Below are 17907 nucleotides of genomic sequence, written 5' to 3'. Positions count from 1 at the left end.
CAGCGAGAGAGAACAAATTACAATAGACCAACTTCTTTTCCTCCATCTCTTTATCCCATCTTCTAGTTAAAAAAGTAAAAGAGAATGATAAAAGTATTGTTAGTAACGTTATACTCTTGCGTAAATGCATACAGCCATAAACAACCAACCGAGAAACTGTTGTTTTGCTTATAACTGAATCTGATAGCAACAGTCGTTTTGCTTGTACTTCAACCATCATATGGTAGTCTGCACTTATGTTACAAATGACATTAAGTAGAATAGGACTGATATATTTTTACAATATACAGTACAGTACCCTTATTCGCTACGGATAAAAGATCGGCAAGGAAATATACTGATGAATTTAAGCTGCAAGTTGTAGCTGAAGCTGAGAAAACAATGTTCAAGCTGCTAATGACTATAAATTATCATGCATCGGCAACATGGATGAAACTCGACCGTAATTAAAATTGGAGAGAGAGTATTTTAATCAAGACTACTGGGCATGAAAGAACACATTATTGCTGTTTTTACGCCGATAAACGATAAATACGTAAAGCTCATATTATTATGAAATCAAGTGAAAATAGCGAACAGAATCTTTATTTTTTTACAAAAAACAAACATGCCCCCAAACGGCCAACGTCATCTATTAACGGAAAAAATAACCAAATTAATTTCACAACGAGACATACTTAAGTTATATTTCGACTTAAAAACACTTCGTATAACAAAAAACAACCTTGCCTCATATAAATAAAGTATCTAGAGATTCATTTATGCTAACTAGAAGCAAGAAAGGCTCTCTGAACTGAGTTAAATGGCGAAATAAACTTACCATGTAATCGATTTCCAAACCAAAACATTGATCGGTATGACTGTAATTTATAATATAAAAGCAATATAAGAGTATATACAATATTATTGGATACAGTGAAGCTAAGCATAACATTTGAAAAGATCCATGGAAAAGATGCATATTCGTTATGTTGATGTTTGTATAATATGATAGTAATATGTGAATATAGAGTACAGTATAATGTAGGCTAGGCTACCGTATATGTATACGATATACCATAGTGTAGGCTAAATTAATTCTTGTTTGTTATTCAGTTTCTCTTTGTGCGGAACCTAACCCCATCGTTGAGTAGGATAATAGCTGTATAAGCATTTTTTGAGTTTTTTTTATGTTTGAACTATCAAAATAAGTGGTTCTAAGTGTTTTTTGAAGGGTTTTAGGTATTCACAGATTTTAGCCATTTGCAGGGGGGTTTACTGTATCCAGTATCACTGGGATGTTAAGATCATATTAGCAGGCCCAAAGACAAATTTTTCTTAAAGTTGTCTAGGGGGTAATACCTAATTGGGTTGCCTTCCTCTTCACAATTTTGTTGTGAACACCACTACAAAGTCACAATTTTGTTGTGAACACCACTACAAAGTGATAAAAGTACAACAGTGGGTACAATCCTTTTGCCCTTCCAAATACTGTATGCTCATATGTTCATAAATTTAATGGCAGTATTTTACTGCCTATCTGTTTCTACAAAATATTACTTCCCTTGGACTGGACAAAAAAAAAAAGTTTTCTAGCTAGTAAACAAAATACCAGACACTCCTAGAACATAATGAAGTCTCATTACATCATACCCTTTTCATTTCTAAACTGGATTTTTTCTAGGGGAATGGCTTATATACTATATATGTACCATATCTTCATTTAAAATATTTCTTCAATAAAATCCTTAAATAAAACAAGGACATGCAGAAAAATATAATGAAAGCAGAGACAAGAACTCTGCATAAACACTGACTACTCTGGGTAAGAATGTTCACATAATAGGGCACTTATTAGTGTAAGGGGAAATTATGTAAGTGCTGTATTTAAGGCACATCTGAAACTCAACCAGAAGGTGAAGGGCTACTTGTATACAGGCAGTCCCCAGTTAATGGCGGGCTCGGTTAACAGCGATCCGGTTTTACGGCGCTTGTCTAGTGACGAAAATCGGCAATTTTTGGTATCGAAAATCGCTGATTTCTGCTTATCGGCGTCGATAATTGGGCATTGGAGCCGATACATACCTAACAGAGGTGCTGATAACCGAAAATCAGCACTTTTCGGTGCCGATAACCCCCGAAAATCGCTGATTTTCGGTTAGCAGCGATTTTCAGTTATCATCACACCCTCAGAAACGGAACCCTGCCGATAACCAGGGACTGCCTGTACAGGGGAAGAGTGAGTGAAGGGTAAAGTAACAAAATGACCAAAAGGAATGTAAAAAGAAGAATGAGATAAATTATTGTCAGTCAGTATATTAGGTGTATTATCATCTGAGACAAAAGCATTTAGCGGATTGGCAAGATGCAGAATTCAGAGCACAACCAACTTTCAGTATCAAACTAAGAATTTAGTTTCTAATCACAGAAACAACTCTTTTTCCAGAATGTTTTTTTACTATGACACACACAACCCGGTCACAAGTCCAAGACACACACAACCCGGTCACAAGTCCAAGTCTATAAGCTTTCATTTTTTTAGATTTACACGTGTTTGTTAACTACTATACTTAGTGTGATATACAGTGCCATAATTTTTATAGTGCTATATTATTCTTGCCCCAGTGCCTCACTCCTCTCTATTGTCTTCTGCCCACTCTGACACTTATGCCTCAAAAATCACAAATTTTTAAGGGGATCGGCCGCCTAAAAAACCCCAATAATATTTAAAAATTCGATTTGCTGAAAAAAAAAAATTCTATGGCTTAAGTATAGGGTTCAAGAATGTGTCCACGAAATATTATGCTAAAATTTGCCGTATTTCTCTAGTTATGGCCTAAAATGTAACAATAACTATATACCCATAAAACACCAGTAGCACAAATGATTTAGTCTGGTATAGTTTTTTGCGATATATATTACGAAAACTTCCTTTGAAATGAAATGTATAATGTCAATAATATCCTACTGCACCTTTTTAGTTATTCCTAGTTATGACAACGCACACGTCATAATACCATGACGCCGACTGTGGCCGAGAGTTGCCTATAAACTTCCAAGCCAGAAGGACACGTTTTTTCATGCTCGCTAGCCTTGACTGAACTCTGTATTTTCTGCGGTGTTTTGTTTTTCACCGTGCCTAAAAGGTCCAAGAGTTCACTTCATGCTTCTAGAATGCGGAAAAGCCAAGTGGAAAAGTCCAGGCGAGAAGTAGAAGAAAGAGTTCAAGAAATTAGTGCCATAGAGGGGAATGGAGCGACGGAGAGAGAGAGAGCTGTCGCCCATCAAACGGCGCAGAGCAGCGATCTCTGCTGACCAGAGACCAACCACATCCACCCCTAAACGCCTTTTATTTGTTCGTCACTACCAAAGGGCAAAGATATTTTGAAAAAGAAAGCAGTATTTCGGAGGCTGATATTATAGACGATCCTGAAAATAAAATGATCATAATAAGTGAAGCAAGACTTGATGAATTACTTGAATCACGAATCCCTAATTGTGAATGTAAAGTAGTTCCCAGGATCCATTTGGCAAGGGATGGATTCGAGACACTAATAAAAAGTGTAGGCAACTATGATACCCTAGAGTAATACCTTGCAGCAAGATCAGACAGGGGGACCAGGAACCTAAAATTTATAAGAATGTGTCTTAGGCACATAAATAATCAATTAATATTCTTATTTATAATCATTTTGCATTAATTAATACCCAAAAATAAAAATTAAAACCACAGAATTAATTGTAACACAGTCTTTGAAGTCCCTTTTTTTTTTTTATGTAACTAAAACTTTGAAGGCCCGTTTCTCAAAACATAAGTTTTTCGCCTTAAAATGCATCTCCTCCCTTAGTATTGGACCAATCTAAATGAAATTTTAAATATAACATGGGGAAACATGGTAGATTAAAACAAAGCCGATGATTTTTAATATTTTGAGTTTCTGATTTTTGCAATTTTTTTTTTTCTGTAATTTTTCCGGGAAAATTTCATAAAAAAAAAAAAATTCATATCTCGAAAAATAATTGAAAAATCAAAAATCCACGGCTTTGTATCGAAGGTCCATATGTGTTTTATACGTGGTTCAAATCTCATCCCTTAAAACCAAAAAGCAAAGGAAGAGATGCATTTTGAAAATGGCCATTTTGGCCGAAAAATGCTCTCAAAACCTAAGGTCACTGAAAAAATTTTTTCCCCAGAAGTTCCACACAATATCCTTTAACAAACCCCCTATATATCAACAACCTGTCGTTAAAAAAGTCGGAAACCGGCCGATCCCCTTAATCAATTTGTATTTTTTCCTAACATACAAACCTGAAGTCTTTACATTGGGAAATTCTCCTGCACTAGCTGGAAACCAGTTATAGTTATGAAAAATAAAACATAATACAATCAAGGTATGGCTGAGTAATATGCAGCATCCAGTGGTGTCAGCAAGTGGGCAGAGCCTCATCTCGCTCACCCCAAAGGATACTGTGAGGCATCAGTGTTCTTCCAGCCCAGGGAAACTTGAATGAGGGGTGGCTGAGGTGGGCCATTAATGTAAAGACCTCAGGTTTGTATATTAGAAAAAATACAAACTGATTAAAAATTTGCGATTTGTTCCTATATGAATACAAACCCTTCGGTCTTTACATTGGGAGTCTTACTTATTGGTGGGAGGAAAAGTAAGTAACGACCGACTGGAGATCCGGTTCACCTGGGTTCACTTCCTGGCCATTGTTGGAGCATAGGAAGGAGTCAAATGCCTCTGAATAAAAGGAAAACATTTTTCCTAATAGCCAGACATCCGAGCTTTCGACACAATGGGAATACCATTCCACAATGTGCCAAGAAGAAAGGGAGGATTGCATTTGTTGCAGAAAAACAACCAATTGGATAACTACCTTGATCTATGAAGATACTTCTCTTGTTTAAAGAGAGAAGATAGATGTCGCTTCTATTTCTGAGATTCGTTCATTGTATGAAATGAAGAGAAACAGAATAACAGCCCTCTTACCTGGATCTAGACAGAACCAGCTACCGAATATTGTTCTCTCCGCTGCATGCCGGGAGTGAAGAAAGAAAAGGAGAAAGGAAAAAGACCATTCACCATAATCACAATCTCTTTCACACCAACATCTAGACTACTGTAGATACAATCTGTCCTGCAAGGGGCACTGGATGAGTTAAACAACTTGTTGGGCAGCCACCACTGGACCCAAGGAAAAAGCGTCCAAAGACCTGTTTGCGACATCCTTTAGGTAGAAAGAGGTGAAGGTGGTTTGATGATTCCATGTACCAGCTTTCAAAACCTTTTGAACTGAGTGATTCTTTTTAAATGCAATGGAGAGGCCATAACCCCTGACATCATGAGCTCTAGGTTGCAGTGAACTGTCATCTACATTAGAAGAAGAACTGTATGCACTTCTGATAACTTCTTGCCGCCAAGAGATGGTATTATTGGACGCTTTCTTGTTCTGGCCAGTACTAACAAAAAGCCTTCAACACCCAGGTCTGAGGTACTAATTTCTTTTAGATAGTGGTGTAGCACCCTAACTGGACATAAAAGCATTTCACTAGGATCATGACTGAGGGACAGAATCGAAAAGGACTCGAACCTGTCATCAGGGAACGATGGGTTCTGAGACTTAGCCACAAATTTTGGGATAAACTTGAAAGCCACCAAACTCCACCCCCTGAGTGTTTCACCTAAAAAGAGAGGCCATGAAGTTCCCCCACTCCTTTGGTTAAGGCTAAGGCAAGTGAAAATACTGTCTTGACAGTCAAAGCTTTATCCGACGAACCCCGTACGAGTTCATAAGGGGCACGAATAAGGCTGGTAGGAACCAGCTTCAAAGCCCAGTTAGGAGGTTTGAGTTCTTTAGGGGGACATGACCACACAAAACTTCATAAATGTATAAAGATCTCCCATGGTGAAGAAAGGTCTACTCCTTTCAAATGAAGAACTAGCCCTAAAGCAGCCCTATAGCCCTTAACGGCTGACACAGAAAGAAGCTTCTTCCTACATAGGAAAATGAGAATGTCAGCTACTTGCTGAATAGAAGTTCCGACCGGAGAGAAACCCTGTTGACCACCCACTTTCCCTGGTACACAGTTGTTAACAATTTCCTGAGATATCCAGACATCGCTGACGCTGCCCTGCGAGAAAATCCTCTCACTCGCAGGAGATACTGGATAGTCACCATCCATGAAGAGATAGGGAATTGACGGACTAATGAAACCTCTCAACGTGGGGCTGGCAAAGACGGTTGTGTCCAGGAGGAATCTATCTTGGTGCTTCGGTCAGCAGAGCTAGAAGGTCAGGGTACCACTTGGCATATGGCCACAAGGAAGCCACCAGAGTCATCTTGAGGTTTTGGGAGGTCATTACCCTGTTGATCACCTGATGAATCAGGCAAAAGGGTGGAAAGGCATAACCATCCAGGTTATCCCATGTTGAAGTGGATCTTCTGCTGCTGCTTAAGGGTCTGGAGCTACTGAGAAGAATACTTCTAGTTTTCTATTGAAATGGATGGCGAACAGATCCACCATCGGTCTTCCCCAAAGAAAGAACAGTTTTTCTGCCACTTCTTGGTGTAATGACTACTCTGTTCCCAAGACTTGATTTTCATGACTCAATGTAATGTACCTGGAATGTACCTGGCTGACAGAACCACCAAGTGGTTTACTGCCCACTGGTATAACTGAACTGTCAAAGTGTGAAGATGGTGAGAGACTAGCCCCCAATTTGTTTATGTAAGCCACCACTGTGGTATTGTCGGACATCAAGACCACAGGATGCCCTGTTACCTGATCCTGAAAATCACCACAGAATGCCCTGTTACCTGATCCTGATAATCCTAAGGGGCTAAATAAGACACCTTCAGTTCTAGGATGTTGAAGTGAAGTTGTTTCTCTTCTTGATTCCACGTTCCTAAAGTCAGAAGATCCTCCATGTGAGCCCCCTATCCCTCACTCAAGGCATCTGAGAAGAGAAGAATCTCTGGAAGAGGAGCATGGCATCCCTATGGTCAGGTTCCTGTCGTCCTGGCACCATGCCAAGTCCTGTCTCACCTCTTGTGGTAGAGGGACATGGAAGGATGGAGACTCCCTCACTGGGGACCAGAACTCCTTCAACCTCCACTGCAACGAGTGAAGGTGAAGTCAGCCGTGAGAGGCGAGCTTCTCCACAGATGACAGGCGATCTAGAACAACTTGCCACTGACAGGCTAGTCGTTTCTGTTTCGATAAGAATGAATTTCTCTACTCTTGGATCTAAAGGAAAGACTCTTGACACGACTGTGCATATAAGCATACCCAGGTCAAGATTCCTTTGGCTGGGAACAAGATTCAACTTCTCCATATTTATCACAATCCCTAGGTTGAGGCAGAACAGAAGAAGGCAGTCTCTGTCTTGGATCAACTTCACCTGAGAACTACTTGCTAGGACCAGCCATTTGTCGAGGTATCTGAGAATACATATCCCTTGAGAGTGTGCCCAAGTCAAGATCAGAGTGAACACTTGTGGGGCAGTCGAGAAGCTGAAGCAAAGAACTTTGAACTGAAAAACTGTCTCTCCTAGAATGAAACGAAGGAATCTGTGGGGCGATTGGTGAACTGGGATCTAGAAGTAGGCATACTTCAGGTCTATTGTCAACATAAAGTCGTTCTGCCTGATGGCAGCTAGAACCGTACGGGGAGTTTCCATTTTGAAATGAGTCTTCCTGATAAATAGGTTCAGAGCTGATAGATTGATAACTGGTCTCCAGGTACCCAAAGCCTTCTCTACCAAGAAAACTTGACTGTAGAAACCCTTGGAAGGATCCATCACTACTTTCACAGCTCCCTTCTCCATCACCTCCTTCACTTTGTTCTGGAAAGTCAGATCCTTTAGTGAGCCTGGAAGGTACTTCCTCTGAAGGAAAGGATGATCAGTGATAGGACGAAGAAACTCGAAAGGGAGTAGATATCTTACCTAAAGAACATCTACTACCAAATCTTATGCTCCTAGTTGCTACCAACTCACCCATGGCTCGCCAGGCACCCCACACCAATGGCAGCGGATGGGGAGGGGCACCCTCTCTAGCGTTGCCTCTGTTTCCCCTTCTGCTCCTAGAAGGTTGTGGGTGAAAGAGGCATTGCTGAGAGATGTCTTCTTGGTTTTAGGAGATGGTTGTCGGTCCCTACAAGGACCCGTTGTAGCCTGTGATTTCCTTTGAGAAGTCTGTTCTCGTTCTAACTGCGTTGGAACAAGCAGGACCCGAAGATTTAGGGACTGCTTGAAGGACCAGACAGTCATTATTGTCAGCTCTTCTCCGATCAGTCACAGCCTGAATCTGGTCTTTTGAGAAGAGAGATGATTCCAAAATTGTTCTGTTCCTTAAGGCTAACAAAGACTCAGGACTAATGTGTTTAGACACCCTAGAAAGAGCAGTCCCTTCTCTTCAGCAACCAGTTGGCCAACATATTGGCTGTTAAGTGGGTCAAAAACAAAATGGTTTTGCCTCCAGACTGCAAAAGATGAGAGAAGGAGGAACATTCCTTAGTATCCTTCGTCAAGACCGAAGAAGAAATCTTGCCAACTGCAGCAGACCACAAGTTTAGCCCAGAAATCGCATGTGAGGCTATGGAAGCCAAAGCCCCCACTGATGCTGCCTCTTGGAAGGTAAAAGAGGTGCTCTCTCCCCAAAATCGATCCAGAGAAAGTCTCAGTTCCAACCGAACGATATCTGTATCCAACTGTCTTGGTTGCCAGGCGACTCTTGGGGTGGTATAAAAATGTCTGCTATGAAGAGGAGGAGGAAGCAACTTGAAAGATCTGCTAGAACAAAGTGAATTGTCTCATCCAGAGATGAGAGTATCCACCTGTTCTAAGGCAAAATCAGCAAGATTGGTTAAGGAATTTCTCAAGACCTGAAGATCATTCTGATGGGGTGGACACACTTTCTTCCAAATCGTCATACTTGCGAATCATTTCCACCACTTCACTATAAGTCTTGGCCAGATTGTTAGCATCAAGGTCAAATGGAAGAGGATCTTCCAAATCTAAAACCCTAGAATTACAATCAGGTCTATCCAGGGAATCATCAGCTTCTACTTCTCCACAAAACACTACTGGAGTGTATGCACGTTCAGGGCCTAAAACCTTATTGGGTGGTGCATTGTCCTGGGAATCTGAATTTCTGATCTCATTCTTAAGATGGAAAGAGGCACTTTCTTTATACCCCTTAAATCCCCAAGAGATGGAAGGAATAGGGGATGTAGGCCTAGATGTAAACGAATCTAGAAGAGAAGCAGCTCCATGAATTTTAATGCATGTTCAGGACTATAACGTCACGGGGAATGGTCTCTACTAAGAGAGCGTTGTGGTGAATGATATCTGCTTTATGAGAGCTGCCACAGTTGATGTTGTGGCCGAGTTAGACTTCTGTAATGAGGAGACCTGTGGCGGACACAAGGGTGTGGCCAGGACTGCTGTCACAGCCATACATGGGATGAAGTCTACAGAGAGGAGTCATGTCCATGAGAATGGTGGGATGCAGAGCCATATATAGAGAGTTTGGCCATGCTCGGAACCACTCAGGCAAGGTCACTAACCGATGAACGCCATCTTGCCTGTCTGACCACCCTGATACGGTTCTGCCCTGGCCCCTGACACAGTCAGAGCCGTCACGGCACACACGCGTCGCACACGGAAGAGCGTTTTATTAATTGTCAGTAAATTACACACTTTACTCCTATGGTTTGCTGTGTAGCAGTAGGCTGTTCCGTACAGTATGGACAGGGTAAAACAATGCACAGATTCCCTAGAAACCCAGGGAGACGATGGCAATGGGAAATTAAAGTGAAACGAGAAAATTGGAAAGCACATGATAGATCCTATTTATGTTTGGTAAGTTCATGACTTTTCCTCTTTATATACTTTTCTATATACTTTTCATAAGTGCAACATTTGCATTTTTACTGATAGTAAAATATATCATATGACTAAATAACATATTTTTATTGCTGATATTCAGGCCTACAGTTAACGATAATTTATTTTATCTTTAGGATCATTTTGAGGATGATCAGTATGAAACGGGAAGAGCTGATGGTCTTAAACGCCTTAAGTTATCTGCTGTTCCAACCAAGTTTGTGTTCACAAAATCAAATTCTACATTAGAGAAACAACCAAGGAAAAGACAGCTTACTAACACAGAGATCAACGAACATCATGCAAAACATATACGAGTTGAACACTCTTATGCAAAATCATCAGAGTTTGATGACATGAACCTTTTGCTACGTTTGAGCAAGTTACAAGGGTGTTTCATGAAATATATATTGGACTTAACGCACAGTGGAAGCCAGTTCAAACTGGAGTGATATTGTCTACCACTTCCATTCTTTATCTCCAAAGTCATTATTTGGCCAAAGGTCACAGATTTTTACTGACATCCAGATTCACCAAAGATTGCCTAGAAAACTTGTTTAGCTCCATAAGACTGAAAAACCCAGTGCCAACTGTCTTAGAATTTCGACAGTCTCTGAAATTGATATCAGTTGCACAATTTCTGAAATGTTCAAGTGCAAGTAATTATAACGTAGATGACCGCGAGTTTCTAGCTAACTTTCTCAATAAGCCCAATGTTGAAACAAGTGGTGATGCTGAAAATGAAACTGAGGAACCTGATTTTGACCAATTCTCAAGTGATAATTTAATGAATCAAGCAGAACTGAGCAGCCTCCATTATATTGCTGGTTACTGCATAAAAAAGGTTAAAAAGTCAAATAATCATTCTACGTTTTGTCTTCAAACAATAGAGAGCAACCAGTCAACATAGACAGATCCTTCTCAAAGGTTGACTCAGTTAAAAGAATATAGAAAAAACTGTCTAGTTTATAGCACAAATGCCTGCCTCAGTTTATTTCAAAATGCAGGAAATATTTTTAGGGCAAACGAAAATAGTTTTGGAAACAAGAGCAATTTATTAGGACGACTAGTGCATTTGACAAACACTCCGACAAAAAATTTAACCTTTCCTTCTTGCCATGACATTAAGGGTAGACTCCTGAAGTTTTTCTTCACATTCAGATTATATATTTATGCTAAAAAACACGAGAACATTTGTAAGGCTCGGTCATTAAAATCAAAAGGAAGTGAATTAGGGAGTAAAAGTATGACGATGAGATAAGCTGTAATGAATATAGGTAAACAGTGAATTTTGAAACAATGTATATTTTATAATACTTATCTATTTTAAAGTTAAAACTGTAATAAAGTTATAAATTATCATGAGTGTTTTAATAAACATCATAATGGTTAATAGAAAGCTTAAGTTAACAATCAGCAGCATATGATGAGAGAGAGAGAGAGAGAGTGTGTGTGTGTGTGTGTGTGTGTGTGTGTGTGTGTGTGTGTGTGTGTGTGTGTGTGTGTGTGTGTGTGTGTGTGTGCGTGCGCGCGCTGAACAGGACAGGAGCAAGATGGCGTCCTGTCAAAAGGTTGGCCAAACTCTCTCTATATAAGGCTCTGGTGGGATGACCTCCGTGTGAGACGCGAAGAACGACATAGATGAAGTTGTATGTGGAGAAACGTTACGACCAAGAGAATGTGACTGAGGTGGAGTCCGCAGCCGTAAAGGCTTGATTTCTTGACGGGGGCCTTGTCATCTTTCCTTCTTATGGTCAGTGGCCTGGTAGCTACTTCTGCATGATGGGGAGAAGAAGGAATTACGATCACTTCTGGTAAAGCCTGATCTATTGCTTTACTGTTTCTAACTGTGGAAGAAGAAATACGAGGTTCTATAACTTTGTGACGATAGGAAGAAGACACGGCCGTGATCAAGCAGCTGTGTGGCTTTGTCTGAAAGATGGCCGTGGAGGGACCCATAACAACCTTGGAGGCAGGGATATGGCCATGACGAGACAAGCGATCACCCCTCCCCTGCAAAGTGGGAGAAACTGAGTGGGAATCCAGATGGAGATTGCAAACCTTCTTACGGGGAGAAATCGCGAAGTCCCTTTTTGTCTGACGTCTTCTCGGAACCACACAAATCAAAAACGAAGATGAATCCTGAGAATCTGGAGATGGAGATCTATGATGTTTCTTCTGAGGCACTGTAGAAACTGAGTAGTCAATCTCTTCAAGGACTGCAACTCTCTCCAGTAAGGTCTGAAGAGTAAAAGCTGTAGACAACGAAGGACCAGTCACATGAAGCTGGGACGGAACAGCTGTATGCGGAACATCATAGGATGAGGGATGCACAGACATAGACATACGAGCAGATTCAATGGCCGTAAACACATGAGGTCATCACAGAGATAGCTGCAGAAGCCATTCGTGAAGACGTCATCGACACAGAGGACGAAACGTTCCCAACAATAGAAGTGGTGGGATGGGATGCCATGAGATGAGACAGTAGTCCCCCCAACCGAGGTTCACTGGGAAGGCCTAAGGTCGACCAATACTCATGGAGAGTAGCGACATCTAAATCCAAACATGGAACTAAGTCACAAACAGAATCTCATCCTCCTTCCAAGGGGGGAGAGACCAGAAGGAGCAACCAATTCAACAATAAGATCTCCAGAACCCCTCTCAGAGACATCTAATGATGAGGCAACAGACGACTGTGATGGGGTCAATTCTTCCAAGGAAGACGCAGCAGGAAAACATTCGGGGAAGGAGAAAAGGAACAAGGAATGGTGACCAACACCTTTCCTCTTGTACTTCTTCAACTCGATACACCTCCAATGCTCTGGAGACTAATCATGACATTCAGAACAGGGGCTGCTTATATTGCAAACGTGAAGTCTACACCTGCTACAGGTTACATGAGGGTCAGTTTCAAAGGAGGTTACGTAAGGGAAGCCAGGGTTGTTAGCAATACCAGGACACTTCCTCTGCTTCCTAGCACTAGGCTTGGATAAATCATGGGTTTGCATGATAATTAAGCAAACAACACAAAAAGGTACAATATATACAACACTCAAAAACACAGAAATATAAAACCAATTGCAAACAAAATGGCAGAAAGAGAAAAAACTGGCTTTTGATGGGAGATGAGCAGTGCACATCCACACTAAACGGCAGTTAAGAGAACACTGATGCGTTACGGTATCCTTTGGGGCGAGTGAGGTGAGGCTCCGCCCTCTCGCTGACCCCATTGGATAACGCTATGTATTATCCGCCATACCTTGATCATATTACGTTTTATTTTTTCATAGCTGGTTTCCAGCTAGAGCAGGAGAATTTCCCAATGTAAAGACCAAAGGGTTTGTATTCGTATAGGAACAAAAGCAGTTTTGTTCTCACTCTGGGTAGTTCCACTAGCCCATTTAATTCTGAGCTAAGCAGTTTTTTTCTCTATCAAGCTCCGACTAGGCAGGAAAAAAATGGACAGATTCTTCCATAACTAGTAAATAATAACCCGCTCAAAAGTTAATTAAGGCAAGGTTGTCTAGAGAATTCTTTACAATGTTGTACAGAAATCTACGATATGCAATTATTAAACTTTTAAATGATATATAGGTTCAGTTTATTATAAGGGTCCAAAGTCTTTTGATAGTACTGTACATAATTTCTCAAATTATTTCTTTTTTTATTTGCAGTACCATTTTCTGTAAATAATATCCAAAAAATCAACGAAGTGTTACAAAAACAACTATACATTTTGCACATTCTACTATGAATACAGCAGGCACTAAATGTTAACCTTTGAGAAGGAAGTACTGTACAGTAATCTGATCAATTGCATTTCTTGACATGTCAACTAAGGGGAGTTTTTACAGAGTATAAAGTCAACTGGTTGATTAACTTTCCAGACTGGGTAAGAAACTACTTATAATGTTGACTGTTGGTAATTTCATCAAATTGTATAACATTGATTGTTGGTAATTTCATCAAAATGTATAACACTTCAGTTTGGTAATTCAATATGTATAACACTTCAGTTTGGTAATTCAATTTTAATTTTGGTACCCTTTAACACTTTCCATGCAATCTTTGTAACGCTGACCCTTCCTCTCTATTTTAGCTACATTTATATATTTCTGACCAATATATTTTTATAGGATCACTAACGTAATTTTAATCAACTTTTTATATACCTTTATTTCTAAACATTTACCAATATGAATGACTGGTCATGCTGGTTTTACAGAGAATACCTCATATCTATGATTCAAGCCTCCCAAAATATGGAGTTTTGTTTTGGATTCAAGAGCCCCTGCTTCAGGATTTGGAAAACGATAGAAAATACGACGAACACGCGAATGCAACAAAGCCATTGCACACATCATGCAAGGCTCACGAGTCATGTAAACATCAAGTCCTGTGCATATGTATGAAACTGCTTCACTGTTTTCATCATTTTCACCTAATAACTTGGATTCACTGTTCCTGGTACTCGGAGTACTTTTCATTAATTCAAAAGATGCATCAGAGGCCAAATCCTTGATTCTCTCATGGGCAGTAGTGAAGTCTACCTCTCCTTTACCATTTTCTAATGAACTACTCATATTTTTACTTTTACATATTGCATGAATGTCCCAGGCACCACCATTCTGATTAGCAGCCACATGGTCAACAGCTATCATAGCAGCATGCTGTGCCGGATGTTTATGTCTCCGATCCTGGCCATGGCCAACAACACTCCCATTTGTACTATCCACTATCACAACACCAACATTTTCACCACTTTCTTTACCTGCTAGGTTACCAAGTTCCAAGGCTTCATTCATGAATTTTATTATCACTGTTAACTCTTCTTCTTTGAAAAGATTTGCAGAGGAGAGCCACACAAGATATTGATCTTCATGTAAAGAACAAGGCCAAAAGGGAGAAACTTTATCATACATATCACGTACTTTTGGTGAATATTTAGCAACTTTAGAAACAAAAACTTTGCCCGTGAACATTGCCAAACTGATCCCTTTCTCATTAAGCTTAAAAATTACCTTCCTAGATTCAGCGTCACTCAGAGCAGCCAAATTATCATCTCCAGTTTCCATTAAATTTGGAATGTCAAAATCCTTTAAGTATGTCAAATAAACAAGTAAAGCCTCTTTCAAGGAAACACCAACACTAACAGAATCCTTAGGGCAATTATCTTCCCTTTTCATTAATTTACGAACTCTCTTCAGATGACAAAGAGACGGGACAGGGAATTTAAGTGACAATTCTTTGATAGCAACTGATGTAGATTTCTTGTCCTTGACTTCCAAAACTGCAACCTGTACAAATTCTGGATCCCCAAACACACCTTCAGGAAGAACTGCTGTCACTTGAACTCTCCCAGCAGCTAAAGGCAATGAAGAAATTTCAGCAGCATCAAACTTAATCCTTTTACTCTTGGGACCAACCTGGAAGTAACATAGTCCTCACTTTCCATCTAATGACCGACTGGATACAGCGACAACTTAAAAATTTAAAGACAATATCATAACTGATACAGCATCCAAAATACGACTGGAAGTCTACTACTACTACTACAAATTCCCCTAAAGCAAACAACAATATCACTTCTTAAGATTCTGTTCATACAGTAATCCACCACAACCTGAATCAATATAACACTGACAGTGAGGTCACAGAAAAGGATTGAGTACAAAATCAAGAATACAGCATATATTCATGACAAAATTATTTAGCTTATTTATAAAAAAAAATACTACTTTTTTTTTAATACTCAGGCAACTATTATAATTCATCTCACTACTAAGTTTGTACAAACTTAGGTATGAATATGTATCCTTGATTCAAAAGATAAAATAAGACAATGATGATTATTTTGATTGATAGCTGGATGAAAATATTACTTTGTTATCAAAGTATTACTGCATCTAACTAAATCAAAACAGTAAGCATCACTTTTTTTCTTCCTTCCTAAGAGTGCACAAGTTAGTAGTGGGATAAACTATTGTTTCAAGAAAATATACAATTCTGATCACATGTACTCCATGTTAGAGGCAACTACAACAGGTATGCCAAGTTTCTTAATGGATAACAAAAATTGCAAATTAAGTAAGCATGGTTTCATATTAAATTCAAAGACAAATGAATGAGGATATAGAGAGGGATTCACAACTGCAATTCATTCAAGCATTAAATTCATGTTTCTCTCCTTGTGGCTGGTGCCTAGCAAATGTACATATATTTCAACATCAAATTTGTTGATTTTAATTTTTTCACTGAAATAGAGAAGCCTATGTAAAACTCTTTAGCTTTTACCATAAAATTAGTACTGTACTGTACTTTAAATGATTCACCCTGATAACACAACCTCAATATTATGAATGTTTACAAATGAGCACTAATTCCTTTGGATGCTGATACCTTAAGAACACAAAATTATGTCAATGTAACTACAGTATACAATACTAATGAACCTCCACTGAGAAGCCACGATTATGCTAATAATCTAATCAAACACACCTAAACCCATCAATTCATTATGGACAGGTGCCACATTAGCTAACAATCCTGAATGTAATTCATTTTTCCATGGTACTATATCAAGAAATGTAAAAAAAAAATATATGTTATGTAGTGACAGCGATTCAATCCCTCTAAATGAAGTCTGTAAATTATACTTAGTCAAAATAGTAAATAAACAAAAGTATCATGAAAAAATAAAAAATATATGTACTGTAGTGACAAAAATTCAATCCCATATTGGCAAATTATAGTAGAAAAGATAATGAACTAGTAAGATTTTAAATTCTGTAATCAATATTACTGGTGTTTTCACTCTCCTCAAACAACCCAGAATTTGAAAGAACATTTTTTGCTGACAAAAACAAAAGTGCACTATGTTAAGAGTTAATCAGTAAATCTTACTACTGTGTAGCAAGAATATTGCAGTCAAACATGTTTGTGCAAAATTGCACTATGTTAAGAAAATCTTACTACAGGCAGTCCCCAGGTTACATCAGGTTTGGGTTACATCGTTCCAGACTTATGTGCTTGCCTTACGGTGCCATGAACCCCAATTTTCCGGCGCCGTTACCCGGACTTGTGGCACTTACTAATTCCCATTATAATTACGATGGTTCAGGTTACAGTAATTTTCGGCTTACGGTGCACTGCCAGTGAAGTAACCCCTGCCGTAAACCTGGGAGTACCTGTACTGTGTAGCAAGAATATTGTAATCTAACATGTTTGTGTGGTACTATTACAAATGGTAACAATGTGCAAAATATGTTCAGATTTTGAAAATTTAAATTTTCCATATTTGTAATATCTGCGCTGGGTGGATTTTATTCTTGAGTCTGTTTTTAATTTGTTCTATTTGAGGTGTCATATTCTTCCTATGTTTTTGCAGTGTACCTATGCAAGAAAATGTTATTTTGTTTTCCCAATTTTTTCATAGTGCTTAGTTTTTCTTTGCATGAGATTATAAGAAATTGCTGCATATGCTAGTATCCAATTACTCTGAAAATCTTAAAAAATTGCACACACCACACACACAACTTTTCTTGACTAAAAAGGCTAGGAAGTTTATAATGTAAATAGGATACTTGGTAATCTGTCAAGTGTTTCAGTTTGCTGGAATGTCAACTTTAGAAAACACTTTAAATATTCAGTACACTGAGATGATCGAATGCACACATCACACCAACCAAAACAAAGCCATCAACTTGCAAATGTGGGTGACCTTACTTTTACTTTTTTTTTTTTTACTGGGCCAATATGCGTATCTTTTCACAGAAAAAGCATATTCAAACACCAGGAACTAAGGAAGGTACACGCTGTTTTGTAAAACAGTGTTTTTAAATAAGTGAAATACAGCAGAACCCGGTCCTCGACCGTATCAGAACTCGACATAATTGGATTTCGACGCGAAATGTTGAGTAAATTTTGTGTTGAAGCTCGAACAACAAACCGGAATTCGACCCAATGAACCATATGATGTTTGTAAGAAAAAAGTGTTTTGGTCAGCCACCGCTAGTTGGCGTTGTTGGTGGTG

General features: G+C 39.2%; 1 protein-coding gene across 4 annotated transcripts in view; it reads right to left on the bottom strand.

The window, feature by feature from the left end:
- Positions 1-17907, bottom strand: part of LOC136843274 (protein YIPF1-like) — a 95056-nt gene that overhangs the window by 45604 nt on the left and 31545 nt on the right. For 2 of the 4 annotated variants that reach the window (XM_067111447.1, XM_067111448.1), the window contains one exon: positions 14032-15301. The exons of the other annotated variants lie outside the window; for them this stretch is intronic. In XM_067111447.1, the coding sequence (XP_066967548.1) occupies positions 14084-15301 (1218 nt within the window). In that variant the 3' untranslated portion in view covers positions 14032-14083. Of the gene's footprint in view, positions 1-14031; positions 15302-17907 lie in introns of those variants that run through there. 4 annotated transcript variants of the gene reach the window in all.

This window comes from Macrobrachium rosenbergii, chromosome 11, assembly GCF_040412425.1.
Source record: "Macrobrachium rosenbergii isolate ZJJX-2024 chromosome 11, ASM4041242v1, whole genome shotgun sequence".
NCBI classification, from domain to species: domain Eukaryota; kingdom Metazoa; phylum Arthropoda; class Malacostraca; order Decapoda; family Palaemonidae; genus Macrobrachium; species Macrobrachium rosenbergii.
The sequence above is the reverse complement of the archived record's forward strand: the minus strand, read 5'-3'. Positions and strand labels throughout refer to the sequence as shown.